Source organism: Eptesicus fuscus, chromosome 2, assembly GCF_027574615.1.
Source record: "Eptesicus fuscus isolate TK198812 chromosome 2, DD_ASM_mEF_20220401, whole genome shotgun sequence".
Lineage (NCBI taxonomy): Eukaryota > Metazoa > Chordata > Mammalia > Chiroptera > Vespertilionidae > Eptesicus > Eptesicus fuscus.
In genome coordinates this window covers 75,374,980-75,402,913 of record NC_072474.1, presented here as the reverse complement: position 1 = coordinate 75,402,913, position 27,934 = coordinate 75,374,980, and the positions used below count along the sequence as shown (strand labels likewise).

Genomic DNA, 27,934 nt, shown 5'->3' with positions numbered 1-27,934 from the left:
ATCATTTACCCTTAATTGTTTTAATAGAATTTCCAGGAGCCAAAAAAATTTTGAAGTAATGTCCCTCCACATCCAGTGACTGTTGTATCTCCATGACTGCAAAACTTGAAAATTAGCAAACACCAAAGCAACATTACCCACAAAATAAATAGCAAACTGGAATCTCTGGATTTACAAAGATATTGTCAAATTTCTTTTTTTTTCAAATTTCTTTATTTTTAATAAGTAAAAAATTACTCAGTGGTACCATACAAAATCAAATAATTAATTTTTGCACCTGGTATTGCAATCATCAATAACAATCTCATAGTACAGAAATAAACTAGAGAATGAAAAAAATTGTCATTAACTTCACCTTGGCTTTCCAGCTTAGAACTAAACAGAAGAAATTAATAGCAATAACCATTACCTACTGAAAAAATAAAAGCAACGACAAAAGGGTCTCAGGTTTAATCCTGTTGATTTTGTTTGTATCAGCTAAAGCACTGGTCTCTATAAATAAGAACTGAGAGCATGTTCTAACTTTACTTTGGAAAAGATTTGGAGATTTACATCAAATGATAAGCAAGCTGTTAGATCATAGTTGACTTATTAAATGGCTACCTGGAAAATATCAGTTACTATCATGGAGCACAAAACAACATAAAAGTGGGAAAAGGCTTCTTAGAGAAAAGTCTTTTTATTATTCCTACCCTATAAAGCCATAGAACTCTGATGTTTCTGGATTCAATTTTAAGTAACATTAACTTTAAGCATTACATTTCTAATATGCACAATTGGATAGAGTAGGATATGAGGAACCAAAAATTAATTGCTTATTTCAAAGGTAGCCATTTCCTTTAAATTTATCCTGTCCACTTCTCTCCACCTCCCAATGTACAGATTATCTATCTGTTAACCATACAATTTCACCCTCTACTCCTAAAGAAATTTATTTTCTCAACTGGATAATACTTTTACAAAAGAATAAAATAATAAAGCTGGTTGATAGTCATTTAAAGTATTTCTAAATAAAATCAAAGTTAAGTTGAAGATATAAAAATATACCTAACTAGAATAATACTGATGGAAATTAGTTTTTAATTTATCAAAGTACCTACTAATGGTCTGAACAGGGGAGCAGAAGAAAAGCAGCTAGAGGAAAATGACTTTTGTGGGTTAAACTTGCTTTAGAATACATGGTAGTCTTAGAAAAAGAAACATTTGCTGTTTTCATTGAGTTTACAGTGTTGAGTATACTTTATGTCATTTTAATGATAGCATTTATATGAACATATGCAACAGCTCATATCAGAAAACAGAAAGTTTCTGTCATCAAAAACCTAAAAAAATAAATTTTTATTTTCATCAACTCCCTTTCTGGGAATGCAGAATAAAATAATACGTTTCTTTTTAACATAAAATATTAAATTATTCTTTTCTGTCCATTAGGTAGCTGGGGGAAAAAAATCCAAGACTCAACTAGTGATAATTTTTTAATTTCTAGTTTTCATCTACTTCTAAAAAACACTCCCTTCACAAGACCTTTTAATCTTATATACTATGACAATCAGGTCTAGAGTTCCAAATAAATACAACGGCCACATGAGAAAGCATATTGAAGAATCAAATGATTAGCTACATCTATTCACATTCACAGATTCTCTAAGAGGGTTGTCAGAGTCCATGTAATACGGTTAACATTTAGTCATCTGACCTACTGCTCATGGCTTACAACACTGATGTTATCAACAACGATCCTGACTTTTGGGAGATGGTGATATAACAAACTCTGGTTAAACTAGCAGAGGTAATAGAACAGTAAACTGCAACTGTGAAACTTAAAATGTCTACTCTTTATCCACCATCTCTCTACTTCCCACTGGTGTTAAATTCAAAGTCTAATCATGAGAAGTATGGGTGCCTGACACTATTTGTATAGAAAAACAGGCCTCAAAAACTAAACAAATAAGAAATTCATAAAATAGGATTAAACTTTTTGGATAGTTGCATTTGTTACTTTAATTTCCTTAATCTTTTATCTTTTCTAGTCATGGATACATATATTTCCTTCTATTCATCCAGAGAGATTAATACACAAATTTGTTGTAAGCATTATAAAATGACATTCCAATTCAAAGTTGCTTGTGATCATATCCACATAACAAGTATATACTATGCTCCAAAAGGTTTTGCAGTTCTTCAGTGTAGTTTCTTAATGTTATGTCCCTTAAATTAAGTTTTCCTCAAAGAGAAATCCATGGTAATATGAGCTCATTTTGCAGCTCTGAATTAAGCCACTCTTTCTAAAGTCAAAGAAGTCCTGCAGCAACTTTAAGACAACTTCTGTTAATCAGTGTCATGACTAAAGTAGTATCTTACTGGAGGTCCAGGCAAATCTTCATCTCCATCAGTGTCTGGGGCAAATGACACAGTAAGATCCACATATTTCTTTTCAGTAGTAGGTTTTACAAGTTTATGCATTCTAAAAAAAATAACCAAAGACAAATAATTAGGTAAATTCCTAAAATGAATGATTTGCTGACTAATATTGTCCAGAGAATTAGACTTGTATCTAGACTTTATTTTCATTTTTAACCCCAATAATAATCTGTTTTCATCTTTTCTTTCTTTTCTTTCTTTCTTTCTTTCTTTCTTTCTTTCTTTCTTTCTTTCTTTCTTTCTTTCTTTCTTTTTCTCTCTCTCCTCTCTCTCTCTCTCTCTCTCTCTCTCTCTCTCTCTCTCTCTCTCTCTCTCTCTCTCTCTCCCTCCCTCCCTCCCTCCCTCTCTCTCTCTTTCTTTCTTTTTTTAACTAAAAGCTCTAAACTCAAGACACTCATTTACCTAACAGTGAATCACTTTGGACCACTGCTGATAGTGATAAAGAATATAAACCACTTATTCAAAGACAAAAACAAAAAGTGAAACAAATTCTCCAACACACAAAAAGCATAAACAACCCAAAATGCTTTTTGAAAGCAATGATTTAAGAAAACAAATTCTCCTAAACCTCCTATAAAGTTTAGAGAAATCATAAATTCTTCTCATTCATGTCTCTGTAAAGAGTAAAAAGCAAGCAAGATTTAAATCTTCGAATGCAAGCTAGAAACATCACAGTAAAACACATTTTTAAGTTTCACCTTTCCCTTATATCCTATGTTTATCCTACATACCAAAAAAAACACTTAAACAAATTGGCAGTTACAAAATAGTCACAGCAATGTAAATTACAGCATAAAGAATATAGTCAATAACCTATAATAATAAAAGGGTAATATGCTAATTAGACCGGATCAACTGGACGTCCAACTTCCTTCTGGACGAAGCCACGGTGGCAGAGACTGAGAAAGAGGCAATTAGGGGCGATCAGGCCAGCAGGGGAGCAAAGCAGTTAGGGGTGATCAGCCGGCAAGGGAGCAAGCAGTTAGGGGCAATCAGGCCGGCAGGGGAGCAAGCATTGAGGGGCATGATCAGGCTGGTGGGGGAGCAATTGGGAATGAAATCAGGCAGGCAGGCAGAGTGGTTAGGGGGGGATCAGGTAGGTAGGCAGGTGAGCGGTTAGGATCCAGTGGCCCCAGATTGTGAGAAGGATCCCGGATTGGAGAGGGTGCAGGCCAGGCTGAGGGACCCCCGCCCGCCCCCCCATGCACGAATTTCATGCACTGGGCCTCTAGTATTATAGTAACTACCAATGGGGTCAGAGGGGTACTTAAAATATGGAGGAGGGGGGACATTGTAAAATGTATGATTGTCTAACCACTGTGCTATACACCCGAAACTAATCCTATCTAATAAAAGAGCAATATGCAAATTGACCGTACCTCTGCTACACCCACAAGCCACACCCACCAGCCAATCAAGAGTGAGTATGCAAATTAACCCAACCAAGATGGCTGCGGCCACGGAGAGAGCAGGAGGCTTGGGTTTCCCTGGCAACAGAGGAAGCCAAGCTTTCTGCCTGCCCTGGCCTGCCTTGGCCTCCACTTAAGGCTACAAAGTTTCAATTATAGAAGATAAATAAATCCCAACAAAAATGGCGGCAGCCACGGAGCTGGAGAGAGCAGGAGGCTTGAGTTGCCCCCGGCAATGGAGGAAGCCAAGTTTTTGCAGCCCTGACCTTTCTTGGCCTCCGCTTAAGGCTACAAAGTTTCAATTATAGAAGATAAATAAATCCCAGATACCAGGGCCTCCACTTGGGTCGCCAGGGGGCGTGGCCGGCCTGCAAACCACCACAGGCCCCTAACCCAGGCTGCCCCATGCCCCAAGGGAACCCCCACCCTGATCCAGGACACCTTTCAGGGAAAACCAGTCGGCCCCCACCCGTGCACCAAGTCTCTATGCTATCTAATCCTCCTATCTAATAAAATAATAACATGAAAATTGACCGTCACTCCAACACCCAAGATGGCCGCCCCTATGTGGTCAAAATGACTGACCCCATGTGGACACAAGATGGCCGTCACAAGATGGCCAGCAGGGGAGGGCAGTTGGGAGGCACCAGGCCTGCAAGGGAGGACAGTTGGGTGCAATCAAGCCTGTAGGGGAGGGAAGTTAGGGGTGACCAGGCCGGCAGAGGAGGGAAGTTGGGGGCAACCGGGCCTGCAGGGAAGGGCAGTTGGGGGGGGGACCCAGGCCTGCAGGGGAGACCAGTTGGGGATGACCAGGCCTGCAGGGGAGGGCAGTTAGGGGTGACCACGCCTGCAGGGGAGGGCAGTTAGGGGCAAACAGGCTGGCAGGGGAGCAGTTAGGCATCAATCAGGCTGTCAGGGGAATGGTTAGGGGGTGATCAGGCTGTCAGGCAGAAGTGGTTAGGGACAATCAGGATGGCAGGCAGGCAGGCGAGCAGTTGGGAGCCAGAAGTCCTGGATTGTGAGAGGGATGTCCCAGATTGGAGAGGGTGCAGGCTGGGCTGAGGGACACACCCCTCCGTGCACGAATTTCGTGCACTGGGCCTCTAGTACAAGAATAAATAACATTGAATGTAAACTGTAATTGAAAAAAATAATTGATTACAAAAACTCTAACTCCCCGCTCCCACTTAGTTTTTGCGATTGTCACTGTTGTCTTAAATCAAACTATCATCTATATACACTATTACTGCATTAGCTTCTAGACAGATGTCTCCATTTTCTCTTCTACCTCCAATCTACTCTGCTGCCAATATTCTCTTAAAAAGTAAATCTTAATTTATTCTCTTGCCTAATAATATTATCTATCATACCCATCTCATGCCAGGCTCTGAACTATAAAATCTTTAATCCTCAATAGCAGCTCCTTCCATTTTACAAAGATATTTTGTCCCATATATAACTTTCATTCTTTCCACCACTTACTCTTCTCCACCTCATCCTTAAGTCATTCAAAAATACTTGATTTTCCAAATAGATCATGTATTCTCTTGATTATCAGCTGCATGCCTTTGCACAAACTATTGCTTTTGCCTGATATAATCCATTTTCAAAAGTAGTGCAAATGAAACCTACCCTAAGCACAAGGTTTGATTTAGTAGTACCCATAGTATTCTGTAAAAACCTTTATTATAATAATTCTTCAATTACATTTTAATTATTAACATGTGACTTTTCCTTAAACTGTGAACTCCTTGAGAGCAAGGTCCATTTGATAAAGATGTATGATGACAAAACATTAACAGGAGTAATATTTATTGAATATTTTTTACTTGCTATTACAATACTAGCCCTTACTATTATTTTAGTATTCAATTGCACAAACATCCATGTTTGTGGATAGGAAACTAAGTTTCAAAAAAGTTCAATAAACTACAAATCCATGTGACAAAACAAATGGCTGAGGAAGGATGTGAACCCAGGTATTTCTGAAGCCAAGCTTATCCAGACACTTCATAGGTACTCAGTAAATTATCTGCTAAATAAACAATGTAATCAAATGAGAAATATCATTCACAAAACATCATGCTGGAGCTTACACATATTGGCCAATTCTATAAAGCATTTTTATGAATTATTCACAGCAAAATTTCAATTTCACTAGTTAATACACTTCAGGACCACACATTCCAATCTCATCTAGGTACTATATGACATAATTCTAAATACTACTCTTTATCCAAAAGACATTTAGGATCTGAATTAAAAAACACACACAACCAATATGAGCCAAATTAATGCCTTAGCTAATATAATAGGAATTTTGTTTGTGAAGTATAGATAATTAGGACTGGATTATAATGATAAAAAACAGTGAATAACCTCACTAACTGATCATCATAGTTAAAGCTGACATATCTGTTATAGCACCATCATGTGGAGATTCATTTATTCATATGACAAATATTTATTAATGTTTATTTTGTGCTAGGCATTTGCTCTAGGTTCTTGAAATATGTCAGTGTAAATAAAGATTCCTACCCCTTGTGAAGCTAATGGTCTAGGTCCTGGGGGAAACAGATAATTAATAATAAACATTATATAGTAGCTACAAGTCAGTGATGAATTCTATATAAAAAAGTAGAGCAACAGAGATCAGGCATGTGAGGAGGGGACAGCAGATAGGATGCAGTATTTTAACAGGGCTCATGGAGGCCTTTTCAGGAGGTACAAAGACCAGAGGTGAGAATTAGCCAGGTTGTTATCTCAGAAAGAGTTACAAGCAGAGGAAACAACTAGAGTAAAGGTTTCATGCTAGTGCATGCCTGGAGTGTTCAAAGAAAAGAATGACCAGTATAGGTAGAATTTTGAGAGTAAAGGAGAGAAGTATGAAAGGAATTTAGAGGAGTAACTGGGAACCAGATCATTTAGGGCCTTGCAGACCACTATAAAGACTGGCTTTTTTAGTTCCTATTCTTTCTTTAGGTCCCTATGAAAAGCAGAGGAAATAACTAGACTACTAAATATAACACAGCAATTTACCCCCTTATTCTGCTTTCTTTTCTCCATAGCATTTAACACTATCTGATGTACTTGTCTAGTTGTTATGCAAACTCTCAAAGTAGGACAGGGACTTGGCTTTGCACACTGCTATACCTCTAATGCTTACAAAAGTATCTGGCACATAGTAGATACTCCTTAAAAATAAATGGTGAATGAATGAATATAACAATTTGGCATTTTTATTTTTATACTTCAGTCTCATATTCCAGGAGAGGTGGATCTATTTTCTTTCTTTCTTTTTTTTTTTTAAAATATATTTTATTGATTTTTTACAGAGAGGAAGAGATAGGGATAGAGAGTTAGAAACATCGATGAGAGAGAAACATCGATTAGCTGCCTCTTGCACACCCCCTACTGGGGATGTGCCTGCAACCAAGGTACATGCCCTTGACTGGAATCGAACCTGGGACCCTTGAGTCCGCAGGCCGACGCTCTATCCACTGAGCCAAACCAGTTTCGGCGAGGTGGATCTATTTTCACTTGGTATGTTGATCAAATCAGGTTTTTAAGCCTATTGGCTGAAAAGTTAACAATGAACTACAATAAATTCACAAGGGTATTATAATCTTACTAGTGGCCCAGTGCACAAAATTCGTGCACGGGGGAGGGGGGTTCCCTCAGCCCAGCATGCACCCTCTCCAATCGGGACCCCTTGGGGGATGTCGGACTGCTGGTTTAGGTCCAATTGGGCCTAAACCGGCAGTCGAACATCCCTCTCGCAATCTGGGACTGCTGGCTCCTAACTGCTTACTTGCCTGCCTGCCTGATTGCCCCTAACCCCTCTGCCTGCCTGCCTTATTGCCCCTAACCTCTCTTCTTGCCTGCCTGATCACCCCTAACTGCCTCCACCTGCCTGCCTGATCACCCCCAACTGCCCTTCCCTGTCAGCCTGATTGCCCCTAACTGCCCTCCAGTTCTGCCCGGATCCTCCTAACTGCCCTCCCCTGCCGGCCTGATCCCCCTAACTACTCTCCCCTGCCGGCCTGATTGCCCCTAACCGCCTCTGCCTTGGCCCCTGCCACCATGGCTTTGTCCAGAAGGATGTCTGGAAGGTCTCCTGGTCTAATTAGCATATTACTCTTTTATTAGTATAGATGAATCTCTCTTGAGAGGTAGCCAACTGAGCTTGATAGATTCATAGTCTTTTGACTAGCATAAGGAGTAAAACACATACTTCTATCTGAATTTCGATAAACCTCTATATTTAATTTTCCAGTGTGCATCCAGCTTATATGTTTCAATTTCTGTGACTCTTTTGCACATAGTGTGTGATACTTACGTTAACTTCAATCTTTTTGCATGACCAGGCATTATAGGGACATAAAGCATTTTGACACCTTGTACCACCATTGTTGGCTCAATTCCGTACTTTTCCTGAAAGTGAATATCCAAAAGAGAAACAATAATCAAAGCTCAATCTAAATATAAAGTTTTGGGTGACAATGTTTTACAGCCAGTAAAAATAATATTTATTAAATTATCCCATAAAATTATGTATAAAAATATTTAATAATATTTATTAAATTATCCCATAAAATTATGTATAAAAAATTATGTATAAAAAATTATGTATAGACTCAAAGCAACTAATGTATAAAAAACAAACTCAAAGCAACTAAGTGAATACGTGTCTCACTTTGACAGCATTTATAAAATCCAAGAGGGTGAAATCTTCTTTTCCATGTATAGTCCATCGGTCCCAAATTGTAAATGATATTCCATTTCTGTTGTAGAAAGATATTCAGAACAAAAACATTTTAATTTTCTTTCCTTTAATAATAATAAAAACCTCTCAGAAGTCCATTACTTGTAATTTAGCTAGATATTAATATAGGGGGAAAAAGGAAAATACAACTCCTAATTATTCCATAAACTTGTTTCTCCAACATGCCACATAGGTTACCACTTTTATCAGTTCCTTATTGATTTTTCTAGCATCTCATTATAAATCAGTATGACTTAGTGATAGAGTCCTCCCCCTCTTTTTTTTTAAACACCTGCATGAGTTTCACTGTGTGGATGTTACAGTGCCCTACTACTGAACACTTGGGTTGCTCCAATCTTTGGTTATGACAAATGATGCCAGAATGACTATCTTGTACATACTATCATTTGATATGAATGTAAATGTATCTGCAAATTTGAAATACAGTGTTATATTCCCCATATTATGGGTTACACTACTTTATACTCTCATCAGTAATATAAGAAAGTGCTTTTTCACACTCTTGCCAAAATAGATGTTTTCAAATTTTGGTTGTTGCCAGTCTGGAAAGCCAAAAATGAAGATCCAGGACAAATGCTTTGCCTTGTCACATAGCTTTTGGAACTAGATTCTAAATCGGATGAATCATTAGTCAGACACCAAGGCGTCTTCTAATTCATTTGAGTTAGGTATATGAAACCATAAAATAGTACAATGCTAAACAGTGTGACAGATTAAGTATTGGGACAGTTCTATGGCTAGTTTAGTAAAAAATATGTCAAGAAGATAGGGTTTTCACCTGTTCTTGAAGTATTGGCAAGAATTTATAGATTTAGAAAAAAAGGAAATGTGAAGTTGGTATTTTTCCCTTTTGAAAGGTAAAAATTTTATTTTATTCTCATTATGTACGAGAAATAGACCTTCATGCGTACCTGATTTCAGTTTTTCTTACTTCAGTTGTTTCTGTAAACACTATAATTGGAATGGCTAAGTTAAGGAAACAATTTTTGTAAGCTTCAAAGGGACAGCCAGCAGCTACTTTGATCATCTCCAATGCAACCTAGATTTAAAAAAAAGTAAATTGATTATATAAAAAGCCTAAAACGATTAATGACTTTAATTATCTCTACTTAATATCCCTAAATTCTTCTCAAGCATTTCTCTGTAAAGAGTAAAATCAAGTATTGGACTAGAGCAATATAAATTTCTTATAAGTCTCTTCAGTTTTAGCATATATACTTTCAAACTCCTTACCTGTTCTCTATATGGTGAACAAAGTTATTAAAAGAATATATTAACTTAACCAGGTAATCTTCCTACTTTGAAAGCAGATAGCAGAACTCAAAAATATAATAGTCTAAGAACACAATACAGGGGCAGATAATTACATGACTTCTAAGAATAACACTGTATACAGTGTAGTAACTAGGGCCATTGTAAAGATTCTGAATCATTAGGGAAGATTAAATTGTAAGAAAACCAAATCACAAACAGGGAATTACATATTTTTTAAGGCAGAGCACTAAAATCCAATAGCAAAGATCAGGGCAGTTCATTTTATTCAAGAAAAAGAATACCTGCTTGGTATGGAGGACACAAAGACGATTAAGAGGATTAGTGACTGTAAGAAAAATTAGACTATCTTGACAGAGATTATTCTTTTTTAATGTTATAATGGCATGGTTCACTGGTTGAGTGTCGACCTATGAACCAGGAGGTCACAGTTTGATTCCTAGATGGGGCACATGCCTGGGGTTGCACTCAATCCCCAGTGTGGGGCATGCAGGAGGCAGCTGATCAATGATTCTCTCTTATCATTGATGTTTCAATCTCTCTCCCTCTCCCTTCCTCTCTGAAATCAATAAAAATATATTTTTAAAAATGTTTGTATACCTGTAAATATTTAAAATGCAGATTACTGTATTTTAACAAATGTCTTGTAATTTTAAATTATAAGATCAATATGTATCCCTCTACTTTTCTAAGATCTCTGAGTAACTGGTTGGAGGTAGTATAATGGGAAAAAAGGAAAGAGGCGATGAAAAAGATGCATTTTCATTAAAAGAATAATAAACTCACCAAGCCAGAAACCGCAGCTGTGGTTGTTGCTATAGCAGGTATAATTTTACCAGCTATGCGCTTTGTTTTGAAACGGTCAGCTGGTTCAATGCTATACATTTTAGCACGAAGATTTGATGCAGCTGTGATGAAATCTATGTGTCCATTACGATCATCATCTTTTTCAAATGAAAGGACTGCCATCTGAAGGTCACCTGATCATAACCAGAAAAATAGTTTCCTAGTAAGTGGTAAAGATTTTATCAGGTGAAAAGCAATGTGGGTTCACTACTCTGATAGGTTCTTTTTTGTTTATGTTTTTGAATGACTGAAATGTATAAGAAAAATGCAAGGAACTGCAGATATTGAAGGAAATGAAAATAATGGCTTTTATATCACTAGATTAGAGAAGTTTCTAGATTATAAAAACCTTTCTAAAAAATAGAAAAATAAGAAAGTCATGTACCACATCTGCTAGTAAGTGGTTTACAATAAAAAGGCAACAGTGGGTATTGTATGAAAGTTGATTTGAAACATACTACCCTAAAACATTTGACCTCTGATAACTAAGAATAGGGTTAGTTGGTCAAATAAAAATATGTATCTTTTTAAAAGATTTCTAGATCAGTGGTTCCCATAATCATTCTATAGATAGGTGTAATTTGATCTGTGATGAAAAGAAAAAGCAAGAAATGATAGTATGTTTTTTTCTATAACTATAATGAATAAACTAAGATGGTTACCTTTTATTTGTAAAATAAATAGTAGGCTAATCCTGGTTGTTTTCCCTGAATTTTACTGGTCTGTGCATAAAATCCAAAAGTTTGGGAACTGTTGATTTATGCAATAGAAAAATGGTGAGCAAGTCTAAAAACATCAACTAGTAGCTCTGTTTTTAAGGAATTAACTGTTCAGTTTCCCTATGTTTAAGACAAAGTATGTGTGTAGGTCAGTTTGTATTCCCTGTAATTATGGAGACTAAGAAGCCAAGAAAAATAGAAAATCTGTCTATGCATTTTTATCCTGAAGTGACTTACTTGTCTAAGGTTAATGACTCCACTTTTGTTCATTATGCTAGTCATAAGTTAAAAAGGAGTCACAACAGAACCTAAAACAATCAGAACAATAACAAAGCAGATTAAATTTAAGCTTTTGAGAGTAGGGCAATGGTGAAGAAAATTATGAATTCAGTCACAGTTAAAGATGAACAGTACCTTTCTTTAGATCATGAAATAGACTAATATCATTACTGTATTAGTTATTAAATCCCATAAGCTTTTGGGTGTAGAACTTAGCAAAAACAGAAATCCCTCCAAGTTCAAAACATTTTAATAAAGATTAGTTCTTACTTGTGGTAAGAACTTCATTAGATGACATAATCTTTTCTAGTTGGAAAATTGCATTTCTCTCATCTTCACTGCTGATAGGAATCTGGTCTGGTTTCCGAGCTGTTTCATCTGTTTGAACAACCTTTAAATACATGTATACATGTTCATTAATGTATCACATCCAATATCTAAGTTTGGTTAACATACTGCTTTATCAAATAAATCACAAGAGAAAATATACCCCCTATCCAGTTTAATCAGATTATTACTCTTTATGGTGCAATGTGTTTTATACCTTCCTCTAGTTACACAGGGTTGGGGAACATCCGGCCCATGGACCATAAGGGCCTGTGGGCTGTATAAGGCCTGCAAAATCATTTGGTCTGGCCCTGCAAGGCATTAGGGATGAGTTAATTAAATGACAGACCACATATAGTAGGCTAATTTTTAAGTTGATAATTAAAAAAAATATATATTTATATTGGTTTTATAGAGAGAGATAGGAAGAGAGAGGGAGAGTTAGAAACATCAATGATAAGAGAGAATCACTAATTGGTGGCCTCTTGCACATCCCCCCACTGAGGACCAAGCCTGCAACCTGGGCATAAGCCCGGACCAGGAATTGAACCTTTGACTCTTAATTCCTGGGTCAACGCCCAACCACCAGAGCTACTAGTACACTGGCCAGGGCTAAGTTGATAATTTTGTATGGCCCTCGAATGATGTTATAAATATCCAAATGGCCCTTGGCAGAAAAAAGGTTCCCCACACTTGCAGAAGTAGGTAATATTATGTTATTTATATGTTTTCTTTATTATCTGTCTCCTAACATTGACACCTAAACTCTATGAGAACCTTTTTTCTCAGGGATGCTTACTTTGTTCATTAAGAGAACCACAATAATATATATAAAACAAACTTATTTATAGTGAGTGTTAAAAATATTTACTGAATAGCTTGTGAGCTCTGAATTTATATGGTTCTCTTTTAAAATTCCACACTAAATAAAGTTGATAATAATCAAAAGTTTGTAATTCTCACAAATCTGTTTCAAAACAAACTTCATGGCTCTAACTAGTACAGAGCTGTTTTCTGTCTTTGAAGAAACAGAAGATCCATAAAATATATAGGCATCCTTTAAATATTTCTTGATTGCTGACAAGCAGTTCTTTTCCAAAGAATATGTCTTTCTTCATATAGATGCAAGGCAATATATACAAGTACTTTATCCTTAAGGAATTACTTACTGGACATCCCATAATGGTAGTGAAGTTAATATTCTCAAACTAAGAAACTAGCTACATCATCACTAATTATTTTTTATTTTAAAAAGACATCTAACTCATGTTTTTATAACTCTAACCTGGATTCTCCAGGCTTCGAATGGAATTTGACATATACAGAAGTTCAATAACTATTTGCCAAATAAAAGAATTTCTAAACATACCTTACTGGAAGGTTTGAATTCCTGAATCTTTACTTCTGAAAGAATATTCAAGAGGGCACCTGCTGATATGTCCTGTTTTTTAAAAAAGTAATTTATCAACAAACTTATTCATTTAATTCTGAATTCTAAAGCTAAAATCATCCCATAAAAAGTCCCTTTTTATACAAAAATATTTGAATAATTTATCATTTGACTATTTAAACCACACCCATTTATATGACAGTTATCTTTATTTCTATAGAAATATCAACTCTATAAAGACTGGGGTAACAGTGGTATGTGCAAAAAACTACTTATTTGTCAAGAAACCTAAAAATTTTAGTTCTTTCCACAAATTTTTATAAAGGTAGTTTTATGACTGGTTATATCAGACTAAGTGCTTTAAGATTGGGGACTATGTCTTCATTTTTTTACTAAGCTCTCAGCATAAAATTATACTCAATAAATAAAATAAATAGGTAAATGGAATTCATACCTTTGAAAACATGAATTTATTTAAATGGTTCAAGATGAACCTGGATAAATTTAAGGTTATCAGATCCATATTTACTATTAAGAGGCTGCTTAGGAAAAACGGAGACAAACTGCTTTTGAGGTCACCTATGACACATCACAAAATTACCACTGTTTTTACAAAAAGAATACTAGACTGTATGCCACTATTTTTACCGGACATTCACAGCATATTTTCTTTACATTAACTCTAAAAAGGATTAATCTACAACAGGCATTTTTATCTGGATCCTAGGAAGCTAGATTTATTTGGATCTAGATCTAAAATAGTCAGAATTAGAAATCTGGTTCATATTTCCCCATTTAGCCTATATAAACGTGTTACAATTTATTTAGCTCTAATATGCATTTGTGGGGAAAAATTCACTACTGCAAATTTGCCTCTCAAATGAAACTGTATTAGATCCTTTATAGTTAGTCAAAAAAGATAATGTCTAAAAGAATGGATATAATGATAAGGGCTAAGAAATGTCAATATGAGGTAGCATTTTCAAATTTCCTGAAAAGAATATAAAAAAGCATCATAAAATAAGCCAAACAAATGTTAACAAAGAGAATCTCTAAGGAATATTTTAAATTTGCTATAAAATAGTTCCTTTTGAAATTCAGAGTAATTACAATTGAAGTTATTATGTTATAAATGTTTTAAGTACCGCACGCTAACCGATTGTGCCACTGGAGCTCCGATTATGTTATAAATGTTTTAAAAATAAAGCTAAGGCTGCTTTTATAAATATGTTTCACTACTTAAATTTAGAAAGAAAGGAAATTAACTTTCTTCTACTTAGTAATGCTGCAATGAGATTTTAGCTCTTGCTATGGACAACAATGCAACAAAATAAAAAAAAATTCTCATAATATATAAACACATTTTGATGATGGAATTAGCTGGTAAGTCATCTAATTCTACCCTGGCTTTGTATCATTTGCTAAGGCTTGAAGGATATCTTACCTCTTCCGTAAATGGAATGCAATAGATTGTAGCATATAATTTTGCAGCATTCAGAAGGAAACTGAAGTGCCTTTGAAATTAAAAAAATAAAACAAAGTGTGAATGCACAGTTTCAAATAAGATGTTTAATTCACCAGAAACTAGTATCTAAAATGTTGAAGAAAAATAACCATAGAATTTTTGTTACAGGATTATTTTTTTAAAAGTCAGTCTGTGAAATTCTGGTCTAGACCTAAGTACTGTAGAGGCTACAGACAGAAAACATCAGATGTTCATCCTCATAAGCACTGATACTTAGAAGTAGTTATCATGATTACTTTGGGGATATGAGTGGCCAGAGAAGCAAAAATTAGATTAGTGAAAGAAAATTCATTTTAATTCATAAAAAAGCATTATTTGTTTTTAAAAAGTCTATGTCAGGTTCATACTAAGCAAAAGAGTGTATAAAAACAAAGAAATGTAAGTTTGCAAGCAGTCAGGATTAGGTGAGTGGAAGCCTAAAATAAGCACCAGATGAAAACCTAAGCATAAAGGAAGGCTTACACACAAAGTGTTTAGTGTGTGTGTGTGTGTGTGTGTGTGTGTGTGTGTAAATAAAGTGTATATCTCATCTGGATAGGTATACAGGTATTCACTCAAAGACCAACTCCTTTGAAAATTAATTTGAGGCTATTTAGGGAGATATTTAGTAGTAATCATTCTTATCCCCAAATAACTTAAATTTCCTATATACTAGCTTCATTAAATAGAGAACATCTGCTGTCACTTCACTTTTTATGGATAAAGTCAAAGAGGTGACGCTTTGGTTTCATTTTAGAAAAGATAAAAATAATGAGGTTATTTACCCTAGAGAATAAATAAGTTGTGTGGAAAGAAGGGTTGTTGTGACTGGCTTGGTTGGGCAGACTATGTTTAACATTAAAGAGTCTGAAAATGTCACCCAGTAAGATAATAAGCCTATACAAAGTTAAAAATTTACAAATAAATATAAACCTGGATGTAAATACTTACAAAGGTTCATTAAAATCAAATTTTATTGGACAGGGAGGTCTCTTTGGTGACTGCCAAAACAAACCTAATAAAAGATATATTATTTTAAATTGAGATAGCCAGCAATAAATTACATTAAACTTTCTTCTCAATACTCAACTATACTTACTGCCATCTTTTAATCGAGTATCTAGGGGGAAACAGTGAAGAAGCTGAAGAGCCTAAAGAAAAAATGAAGTAAAAGAAAAATGAAAACACACAAAACGATGTACAGTGAAGTCTCCCAGCTACTCTTGTACTACATCTGTACATTCTGGATTCTGTCACTGCCCTCACCTCCCGCCCCCCTCCTCAAGAACCTGGAATAAGCTCTATTGTTATTTTAAAATCAACACTAATAGTTTGTCATTATAAGAAATAATATAAATGAAGCCACTTAAAAATGGGTCTGAGCTGCCATCCTGGAAGAACTGCCTTACAGGTCTTAACCCTCAAACCTTTGAATATTAAACTGGGTGAAATAATCACTGGACTGGGCCTAAGGCAGTACTATATTCCAAATAACTGTTTATAAAGCTAACAGGAAAGCATTATGACTATTAGACTGATAATTAGATATTCTTTAGAATTAGCAACACTATGCTGGTAACTGCATCTATAGAAATTCCTTCTTTGGAGTATGAAGAACCGTAAAAAAAAAAAAAATCCTCCTTTCTATTCCTGTAATTTTTCTCCTTCTCCTTCTCATGAATATCCCTTGCCTTCACCTCCTAATCAGAATACTATTCTAGTTTCTGCTTGAATCAGTTCTTCCTAAATAGCTATTCTTTTGGATCTCATCTAAATGCTTATTGCCGCTCAATCTGGCCTTTTATTTTTAGGTTAACAGCATTTACAGTGAACACAAATTAGATTATTTCATCCCTTTTTACAGAAATGGTGGTGTATTTTACATACTACTCGGCAACTTTCAAATTAAAACAATATTAAACCAGTAAAGTACTTATTATTTTGTATTTTAAAGTAGTATGTTTGGGATTTGCTTCAAAACCATCTGGGGAAGGGTGGAGTTAGAGATTAAAACAAGACTATCTAGGACTTGATATTTATTCAACCTTAGTGATAGATATATGAGGATTACATGGGAATTCATAATACTATTTTCTCTACATTCTATTGTTCTCAAATTTTTCCATTATAAAAAGTTTAAGAAAACCTACTAAAGAGAGAGTACAGGACACATTCTAGCAATTGTTAAGTTATTGGAGGTAAAAATAACAGCCAATATTATTGAGTATTTATGGGCCAGGTTCTGTTCTAAATACTTTATACATGTACTAGAGGCCCGGTGCATGAAATTCGTGCATGGGGTGTGTGTGTGTCCCTCAGCCCAGCCTGCACCCTCTCCAATCTGGGACCCCTCAAGGGATGTCCAACTGCCCGTTTAAAAGGGCAGTCACACATCCCTCTCATAATCCAGGACTGTTGGCTCCCAACTGCTCACCTGCCTGCCTTCCTGATTGCCCCTAACTGCTTCTGCCTGCCAGCCTGATCACCCCCTAACCACTCCCCTGCCAGTCTGATAGATGCCTAACTGCTCTCCTGCCAGCTTGTTTGCCCCTAACTGCCCTCCCCTGCAGTCCTGGTCACCCCTAACTGCCCTCCCCTGAAGGCCTGGTCCCCCCCAACAGCTCTCCCCTGCAGGCCTGGGTCCCCCCCAACTGCCCTTCCTTGCAGGCCCGGTTGCCCCCAACTTCCCTCCTCTGCTGGCCTGGGCACTGCCAACTGCCCTCCCCTGCAGGCTTGATCGCCCCCAACTGCCCTTCCTTGCAGACCTGGTCCCTTCCAACTGCCCTCCCCTGCTGGCCATCTTGTGTCCACATGGGAGCAGCCATCTTGTGTGTTGGAGTGATGGTCAATTTGCATTTTAGTCCTTTATTAGATAGGATTAACTCATTTGAGCCTCATCACTGCCCTATTAATTAGGTACCAACTTATTACACCCCTTTTACAAATGGGGAAACAAACACAAAATATCATTATCAGACAGGATGGAGAAGGCAAAATTACAACAAAATTTCTGACTGAATTTCTCTATTTTTACAGTCTTTTCCTTTACTCTGAAAAACAAACTACATTTAGACTACTGATGAAATATATTCCGTATACTCCAGAAGGAATCTCTATCTAATAAAACCCAATTTTGTAAACAGAAAGAGAAGGATAAGTTAAATTTACATCTAACAAGCCAATTAGTGAAGTTTAAATGCATTCTTTAATAAGTGACATTTAAAAAGAAATTAGTTGTGTGCTCAGCACTTGTTCTCATTTAATTTACTACTTATTTCTGAAAAGCTTCCCAAAAGAAAGAGTAGACATTTCAGGTCAATGAAATTAATTTGGTAGTAATTAAATAAGCCAAGGTCAGACCTTTTCTTAATGTTTTATAATGCATACTTACCTTATGGTTAAAATATTTTTCAAACTTTAATCTTGCTAATTCTACACAATGGGACCAATTTCTAGGTCTTCTGCTAAGTAATTTAATAACTTGAAATGAGCCTTCTAAATTGTGTCCAGTTTGTAGTTTCTAGAATGAGAGAAAACAAAACAAATGCATTTCCATTATAAAAAGTTTAAGAAAACCTACAAAAGATAAGGACAAACAACAGTTCTCTCTCTGCCTTCCTCCCTCTCTCCCAGGTGAGTATTAGCCAAAGTTTGAAGTGCCATCTCATGCTCCTTGTCCTTACTTTTTTCCTCTCTCCCTTTCTTTTCTTTCTCTTTTGGAGGGGAAACAGCAAAAAAAATAGCACATGAAATTTTAACTCTAAAGTTTCTTGTCTCCCAAATTATTCTCATGTCTTGCTAGCTACTGGTAGTATATATGTACTGGCTAAAAGAAGTACTAAGAAAATGTTTTATACTAAAAAGCTAGCATTTTTAGGATTAAAAATATATGAGAGTATAAGTCTGAGATATTACTATCTAATCGTGAAAGTTTCACTAGAACTCAGAAAGAGCTGCTTTATTATTTGTAGCTCTCCTAGCACTATATACACTCTTATTAGGTTGAACCATATGAATTGATGTTATGTGGGTGAAACATGGTCAAATAGAGGCAACTCCATATGGTTCGACCAAACTAAAAAAAAACCCCAAAAACTAAAAACTTTTTTATAAAGATCATTTGTGACCTGCTAATTTTAAGATTCTTCATATACTTACTACAAACAATAATAATCCATTAAACTCTTTTTAAAGAGATAAAATAAACCAATAATAAACCAATTGCAGGGAACTTTTAAATAAAATTACACAAAGTGTTGTTTGTATTAAAAAATATTGATTTTTACCTGTAAGACTTCTTCTGCAGATGAATAGGTTTGCCAAAACTTGTTAAATAATGAAGGCTTGTGGGAAAAGGAACTTTCAAACTATTATGGAAAAGAGAGAAAAAAGTTACAAACAGAAGTCTAATTGGAAGTTGGGGATATCTTATTTCTACTACTACAAAAAAAAATTCCTTTAACAAATATCTTTATTACCTTATCTCTTGCCCATTGTATAGTATGTTCAATAGCAGCTGGAAAGGATTTCAGAGTACAAAATGGTATTTCCTCTTCGGGGGGATCCCGCTAATTTATAAAATGTGACAACAGACAGTTAAGAGAAGCAATGGCAATTTTTTATTGGCTGAATTTACCTGAATGCTTTAAGTCCATTAAAAAAATGAAGTTCAAAAATAAAAGAAATCCAATATTTTTATATCTTCTCTCTTCTAGGCACCAAGAAGACAAACTGATTCTTCTGACACTTAATCTACTTGTTAATAGCAATGTAAAAACAAACATGAATTCTACGATCACTTTCGGCACCATGTGGCACTCATGGAAGACAAGACCACCATATTGAATTAATTTTTTCCCTCCCAGAATCGAGGTTACATTTAAAACTTTATACTACTCCCTATTATGAAAAGTAATTCAAGAATCCCCAATACAGTTCTCAGGATACCATGAGTTTCTCCAAGGAGATAAAAACTGGGGAACATGAATAAGTCCTTGATGCTTGGTACAGCTTTGAGTAGAAAGTATATAAAGTAAATGGCAAATGCCTATATTGTCTCAGGTAAAAAGGAACCACTGAAAAAAATCTATATCCTGTATAGGGTACATTTGGCCACGCTTATTTGTATACCTAATATAAAATGACTCACTTGGTCTCTTTTTACTTGGATATTTATATTTTAGTTTGTTGATTTTTTAAATATCATAAAATATAAGCCAAAGAGGTGAGAAGAGTATTAAATTCTCAATTTTGAGTATGAAATCAGAGAAGACAGGAAAAGGTTTGAGAAAGATATAGAACAAGAGAATCAATGGAACTTTTGGAATTTTATAATATTCTCTACTTTGAAAAATTTCCAACATAACAGCTAATGTATCATGATTTCCTCCATCTAATTTCCTACAAATTAAATTCATCAACTTGTTTACTATGTTTTTATTATAAAACTTCTGATTTCATGAGAGTAAATGGGAAAATATTATAAAATATTTGAAATATTACTAAAGATTTTCATTAAATAAAGGGATATTTACACATGTAAAAAATAGACTTCTTTAAAAAAAGAAAAAAGTAAAAGAAAAGAAAAAAATATATATATATACTTCTTTCAATTTTACAACTGAGGTTGATCTTTCTTTAAATCCCAAGGCCTGCAATTATTTCTTAGGCCAGTGATTTTCAGCTTCATCAGTATATCAAGATTACTGTGGGGGTTTAAAAAAGTTATATCTATATATCATTTATAGTAAAAAAATATATATATATGTGTGTGTGTGTGTGTGTATATATGTATGTGTATGTGTGTGTGTGTATATATATGTATATATATATATATATATATATCTCCTATCTAATAATAGAGTAACATGTAAATTACCATCACTCCGCTACGCTCACGATTGGGCGGCGGGAGGCTGGGGGGCGGGACTCAGGGTGGCCTATCCAGCCATTGAGAGGCACGGATCCGCTGCCACTGAGGGGAGCTACCCTGCTGTTGAGAGGCGCAGGGGGCGGGACTCCCCGCCCCCTGTGCCTCTCAACAGCCAGATCCGCGGCCGCTGAGGGGGCCTGCCGTGGACACCCAGCTGCGCCTCTCAATGGCAGGGTAGCTAGGTGTCCGTGGCAGCCTCCCTCAGCAGCCGCTGAGAGGCGCAGGGGGCGGGAGTCCCGCCCCCTGCGCCTCTCAACAGCAGGGTAGCCCCCCTCAGCGGCCGCGGACCATCAAAAGTGGGGGAGCTGGGTGCCTGTCTGCTCCGGCACCAGCGGACAGGCACCCAGCTCCACTGCGAAAAGCAAAAGTGTGTAGGGGACCCTACACGTGCATGATTCAATCATGCACTGGGCCTCTAATATATATATATATATATATATATAGAGAGAGAGAGAGAGAGAGAGAGAGAGAGAGAGAGAGAGAGAGAGAGAGAGAGAGAGACAGAGAGAGAGAGAGAGAGAGAGTTTGGTCCCTAATATTTCATGAGTTACAGTTGGATGGTTGTTAGAAAACTAATCAAGCAGCTTTGAGAAATAAACAGTAAAAGATAGACTCCAAACCAAAATTTTGATGATTTAAAAAAATCAGTTCATCTATGTTTTTAGAATTGTACATACACATATGTATGAATATCACTGGCAGATCAAAACAGGATTAGAGAAGGTAAATCAAATTTGTGGACTGATGAAGATAATAAAATGATGAGATATAAAGAAGAGACATTTACTTTAAAAAATTGGTTCACTTACATGACTAATATAAGACTCGGTCAAATGAGGTACAATAACTTCAGTGTGTCCCTTAGTGCCCATTGTTCCAGAATCCAGGAGAGGCCGTAGATTTGCCACAGAACGGCTATTTGAAAAGACAATAGGAAACAAGCACAAAAGTGAGTAATAGCAATGCAGGCAGAGGAAATCCTACTACTGTCTACTGACTACTTCACACACTGATCACTACTGGACTATATTTTAGGAAACATACATTACCACCAAACAACCCATTAATCATTCCTGTCCCCTTCCCCCAACAAATTATGTTGTTCAATCTAGTCATTTTTGTCTCTACCTTCTACCACCACCACCGCCACATTTTGGGCTTGTTTTCCATTAGGTTACCTCTTAGCTATGTTATCTTTTCTTCTTTTGCTTCCTATTTCTTCTTTGGTTACTTTCTGGCTATCGGTTCTTTCCCACTGTTTCTTCCCAATACTTTCTTAATTCCGAACAATACTATACCTTCTTAAATATTTATAATACCTGTATTCTATACAATTTATTAAAGTTTTTTCCTTCTTCTGACCAAGAAAGGAAAAAATAAACTTTCCACTATACTCTCAACTGATAAATTTTTCTGTTAATATATTTGCTCTAACACCTTAACATTCAAGAGACATATAAAGATGTAAGAAAAATTATGTAAGATGTACACATTATAGTCATCCATTCTTCTTATTTCACTAATATTTACTGAATGACATCATGTGTTGAATGAACACCAGTGATACAGTGATGGAAAAATAAACGGTTCCTAAATAAATGATTTAATGAGGAAAAAAACATTAAATAAATATGTGTATCAATAAAATTAAGTGCTATGAAGGAAAATGCTTAGTGCTATGAAAGATTACCATAGATTTTAATTTAGAATTTGGCAGTTAAAGAAAGAAATTTAGGTTGCAACTATAGGGTGAAGAAAAAAACTAAGGTAAATGAGGAATAGGTAAATTTGGGATCAGGAGTTATGGAAAGAGATAAACATAGTTTCCTGAGGCTGAAGAAGAGTATGTGCAAGTTTGAGGTAAAAAAAAATCTATACTTATAATAGGGTAATATGCAAATTGGACGCTGTCACGTAACGACCGATCAACAGGAGGGTGGGACAGTGAGCTACAAGTGGTGGAGAGATACAGGAGGGTAGGGCAGCGAGCTACCTGTGGCAGAGAGCTACAGGAGTGCAGGGCAGTGAGATACGTGTGGTGGAGAGCTGTGAGCGGTGGTGGGCGGGGTGGCCAGCTGAGGCAAGCGGCAGCAAGCTACTTGCGCACGGATTCGTGCACAAGGCCACTAGTCTATAATAATAAAAGTGTAATATGCTAATTAGACTGGACAGCCGAACAACCTTCTGGACGTCCTTCCAGACGACCTTCCGATAAAGCCGGGGCTGCGAGGGCTGAGGACAGCCGCTGCAGCTGTGAGGGCCAAACCCCTTGCACGAATTTATAACATGCATCGGGCCTTTAGTAATAATAATTTAAAAAATGATGGATGCACTGTAAGAATTGAAAAAAACAAATGTGTAGCTGGAATAAGGGGAGCCAGGAAGGAATAGGTAAATGTTAAGATGGAGAGGTGGAGAAGTAAGTGACAGACACTATAAAATACATTGAGGCCACGTTAAAGTTTTAAAATTTTATCCTAGGTATAATGAGAAATCATCACAGAGTTTGAGAAAGTATTATAATAGCAACATAAAGAAAAATTAAAAAATTAAGTAACTTTTCAACAAATAGGCATGGGAAACAGAAGTGAAAACAAACAAAAAAGACAATGATGCCCTGGCCGGTGTGGTTCCGTTGGTTGAGCACTATCCCATGCACTGTGAGGTTGCATGACTGCAGGTCCAATTCCTAGACAGGACACATGCCTGGGTTGCAGCTCCTTCCCTACGAGGGAGCATGTAGGAGGCGGCTGATTGATGTTTCTCACACTGACATCTCCCTCTCCCTCTCTCTAAAATCAATAAAAACATTTTAAAAATTAAAAAAATAAGTAAAGACAATGAACCTAAATTTCAATTACATACCTGTCTACATATCTCCTGGCTTCAACATTATCTAATGCTGTAATAATTATATCTTGTTTATTATAGAACTCATCATTGTAAATAGCCTCAGTGGCTGGACATACTTTGTTCAAGTGTGCATCTATTTTTACTTGAGGATTTATTTTCAGGGTTGCATCAGCAGCAGTATAGCTTTTAGGTTTCTAAACAAATAACAACAAGCAGAAGAAATAAATGTTAAACAGAAAAAGACAACCTATGATTGAACTTACACATTCTTGTCACTCTGGAAAATATGTACGGAGTTGAGAATGAGATAAATTTCCAAGTTTTAGTTTGTGGAAATTACATTCAGACTGTATTCAGACTACATGTAATAGTGCCCAGTAGTCTAAATAATTTACACATTATTAATTGAAATTTAAACAACCTCTCTTTTACAGCTAAATGCTTTAGAGTTCTTGAAATATTAGTTAGGCCCTGTCCGGGTAGCTCAGTTGCTAAGAGCATCTTCCTGATATGTCACAGTTGCGGGTTGGATCCCTGGTCAGGATACATACAAGAGTCAACCAATGAATACGTAAATAAGAGGAACCAACAAATAGATGTTTCTCTCTCTTTCTCTCTCATATCAATTAAACAACAACAACAACAACAACTAGTTAAAAGTCCAATTAAAAGCACATTGTTCTTCCTAGTTATAAATTGGCTAAGTGCCCAGAAAAAGATGAGAATACATTCAGTAAAATATTAGAAATCCAAAATGCATAATATAAGCTCTCAAACATATGGTAATTTAACACTTTGAGAAAAAAAATATTTAAAAAATATTACTATTTATGGATACAAATCTTTAAAAAAATTATTACGTATGTTTCAAGTTTTATTAAAAAAAAAAGTACCCTAAACATAATTCATTATTTTCTTAAAGATTATTAGTGTCATTTCAAATGTCAACAAAGTTCACTTGAAAATACTTTGCTAGAAGTCAGTAAAATAATAAATAGGCCAAGTTCTATAAGTTAAATAAGTTAATTTTCTGACATACATTTTATAGTTCATGAAAGACCCTGTTACTTAGTTCTTTATATTTGGATAAGTGAGTCAATTAGGTTAACTATGCCACCTGCTTTAGTTACTTTTCTGTTTATGACATTCTTAAGCTATGATTATGAGTCATTAAAAAATAAAATGAAAAAACATTTCAAAAGTAAAAGCAAATTTGCTTGACTGATTAAACTGCTTCTTTTTCTGACTTAAATTTTTGGATCACTATGAAAAAGATGGAAAAGCATTATTTTATAATAAAAAAGGATGTTAAACAATATCCATAAAGCACAAAATTATAAATGCTAAACTTGAACACTTCAAATTAGAGAGAATGTTTCTGTGTGTGTGTATATATATATATACACATATATATATATACATATATATACACACACACACACACATGTATGTAGTTTCTAAAATAAAATATGTTGACATAATTTGGTGATTACAAAATGAAAAAAATACCACCCACAATTCACAACTCAGTTTTTAATATCCAAAATCATTGCAAAACCAATTTTTACATTAAAAAATATTTTCCTCTATAATCATTCCCATTATTTGGTAATTTGAGGTTCTAATAAAAAAAGAGTATATTATGCTTGTCAAGCACCATTTTCTATGTATTAAAAGGAAATTCTCTTTTGTTTTGTATAATACAACAGATGATTTAAATTTGAAACATAGCAACATACCTGTATGTGATGAGGACGAAATAAGAACTGTCTGTTCAAGTTAGATTTTTCTATCAAGTCAGGATCTGTAATTGTAACCTAATACCAAAAAAAGAAAATGGCTGAAATTATGTAACAAATGTTTAAATCTATTCTGTTTTTCTCAGGATGACTGAAACTACTCCCACCATTATTGTAAATTATTTTGACTGGTAAAAATTATGTGAATACAAATATTCCAAAATGATTACCATTACTACTCTTTTATACTTACACTTAATTATAATTAATGCTTAGCAAAGGAACAGATCAAGCAAGTTAAACATTTACTTTTATGTTATGTATTCAAAATTTAAACATGCGTATGTGACTTATCTAAAATTAATTAAAATATTTTGCTTCTGAACAATTAGATAATATATAAAGTCTCCCTTTTATTTTCCATGTTATCAATAAACATTTTACTTACTTTTAACCATCCACTTCCAAATCATATATTTTAAAGGTTTTAAAAATCAATCTAAGATATTGACAAATGCCTCTACTTACCCTTGCTTTATGCATTGCTCATGTTATCTAATAATTCTTTCAGTGAGAACCAGTAAGTGATAGTTTTTCATCATTTTACTTGTCAAATATCTTTACTTGTCTTGAAGGATAATTAGCTGGGTACATAAATCTGGATTGATAGCAAATTTGACCTTGCACTGTGAAGATCCGATTCCCTATCTTTAGGTGTGCATTTCTTTTTTAAAAAAAAATGTTTTTATTGATTTTTAAAGAGAGAAACATCAATGCGAAAAACATCCACTGGCTGCCTCCTGCAGACCCCCTACTGAGGATTGAGCTTGTAACCCGGGCATATACCCTAACTGGTAATTGAACCAGTGACTGACACTCAACTAACTGAGCACACCAGCCAGGGCATAGGTATGCATTTATTGTTGATGAGAAGTTTATTAGGTAATCTCTCTTTTTATCTTTGCCTTTGATTTGTTTGAACACACTTGTCTCTTTTCATTTTGGTGGTTGTTGCCCATATTTGTTTTCATTACTTTATCTTTACTTTTTTTAAAAAATATATTTTATTGATTTTTTTACAGAAAGGAAGAGAGAGGGATAGAGAGCTAGAAACATCGATGAGAAACATTGATCAGCTGCCTCCTGCACACCCCCTACTGGGGATGTGCCCGCAACCAAGGTACACGCCCTTGACCAGAATTGAACCCAGGACCTTTCAGTCTGCAGACCGACGCTCTATCCAATGAGCCAAACCGGTTTCGGCTATGTTTACTTTTTAAAATTGAATTTATTGGAGTGACATTTACACTAATAAAAGATAAATATGCAAATTGACCATACCCCCACAATGCCCACCAGCCAATCAGGAGCGAATATGCAAATTAACCCAACAAAGATGGAAGGTTAATTTGCATACACAGTTGCAGAGCGAAGACTGAAGACTGAAGGCGACTGAAGACTGAAGACTGAAGAGGCTTGGCTTCTCTGCTGCAGCCTGAGCAGAGAAGCCAAGCCTTGCTGCGGCAGGAGTGGAGAAGCCAAGCCTCACTGTGGCTGGAGCGGAGAAGCCTAGCCTTGAGGCTTGGCTTCTTTGCTGAGCCAGGAGGGAAGGTCTGGGTCCCGTGTAACAGAGAAAAATCGGTGCCGTCAGCCAGAGGAAGGAAGGCCTATTGTACGAATCTTCATGCAATGGGCCTCTAGTTAATTAATAAAACCATACAGATTTCAAATGTACAACTCTATAACATATCATCTGCATAATGCATCATGCACTTACCATCCAAAGTTAAAACTTTTGCCATTATCATTGAAACTGTCTCTTCTTCATTATCTATGGAAATTCTGCACTTACATAGGACTATGCAATTTCCAATAAATTCTCACTTCTAATATATATGAATTTTGAGCTCACTTACTATATAGAAGTTCTTATTTATTTACTTTAATCTCTGATCATTTCTAACTTCATTTTAAAGTTTGTTCTATTATCTCTATATTTTTCTATTATCTGTAGCACTCTATTTATTACCTATAGTACTTAGAAAGCTAATTCTTCCATTTTCCTTGGCTGATTATTTTTTTAGGTGGTACTTTTTTCCTATCAGATTATCACTTTTTATTGTGAACCGTCTTTAATGGATGATGATTTTTCTGCATAATCCTATGTACTCTGGGTGTTTAAGTATCACCATGATGCAGTTTTGCATTTGTTTTAGTCAGAGCTCTAGAGCTTTCAATGGTCCTAAATTTGCTATATTAATTCTCTGCTTAAAATTTTTGTATAATTTTGGACCCCATTTACCAGTGTGGTGCATGCTCTGTGTTTTAATTTGTCATGAGTGACTTCTCTTTCTATTTAATGTTTTGGACAAATATTCGAGACAGAAATGCTTGGCCCTGGCCAGATAATTCAGTTGGTTAGAGCATTGTTCAGATGCACCAAGGTCGCAGGTTCAA

At 35.6% G+C, this 27,934-nt stretch overlaps 1 protein-coding gene across 1 annotated transcript in view; it reads right to left on the bottom strand.

Moving 5' to 3' along the window:
• Positions 1-202: 202 nt before the first annotated feature.
• The window catches only part of UBA6 (ubiquitin like modifier activating enzyme 6), a 69,510-nt gene continuing 41,778 nt past the window's right edge, over positions 203-27,934 (bottom strand). Inside the window, exons 18-33 of the mRNA XM_008158731.3 lie at positions 25,478-25,555; positions 23,751-23,932; positions 21,695-21,800; positions 19,432-19,521; positions 19,240-19,320; positions 18,345-18,473; positions 16,053-16,104; positions 15,905-15,968; positions 14,894-14,963; positions 13,429-13,500; positions 12,003-12,123; positions 10,675-10,868; positions 9,528-9,655; positions 8,527-8,614; positions 8,170-8,264; positions 203-2,464 (exon numbers count right to left, since the gene is read on the bottom strand). Of these exons, the coding sequence (XP_008156953.2) occupies positions 2,329-2,464; positions 8,170-8,264; positions 8,527-8,614; positions 9,528-9,655; positions 10,675-10,868; positions 12,003-12,123; positions 13,429-13,500; positions 14,894-14,963; positions 15,905-15,968; positions 16,053-16,104; positions 18,345-18,473; positions 19,240-19,320; positions 19,432-19,521; positions 21,695-21,800; positions 23,751-23,932; positions 25,478-25,555 (1,686 nt within the window). The 3' untranslated portion in view covers positions 203-2,328. The remainder of the gene's footprint in view (positions 2,465-8,169; positions 8,265-8,526; positions 8,615-9,527; positions 9,656-10,674; positions 10,869-12,002; positions 12,124-13,428; positions 13,501-14,893; positions 14,964-15,904; positions 15,969-16,052; positions 16,105-18,344; positions 18,474-19,239; positions 19,321-19,431; positions 19,522-21,694; positions 21,801-23,750; positions 23,933-25,477; positions 25,556-27,934) is intronic.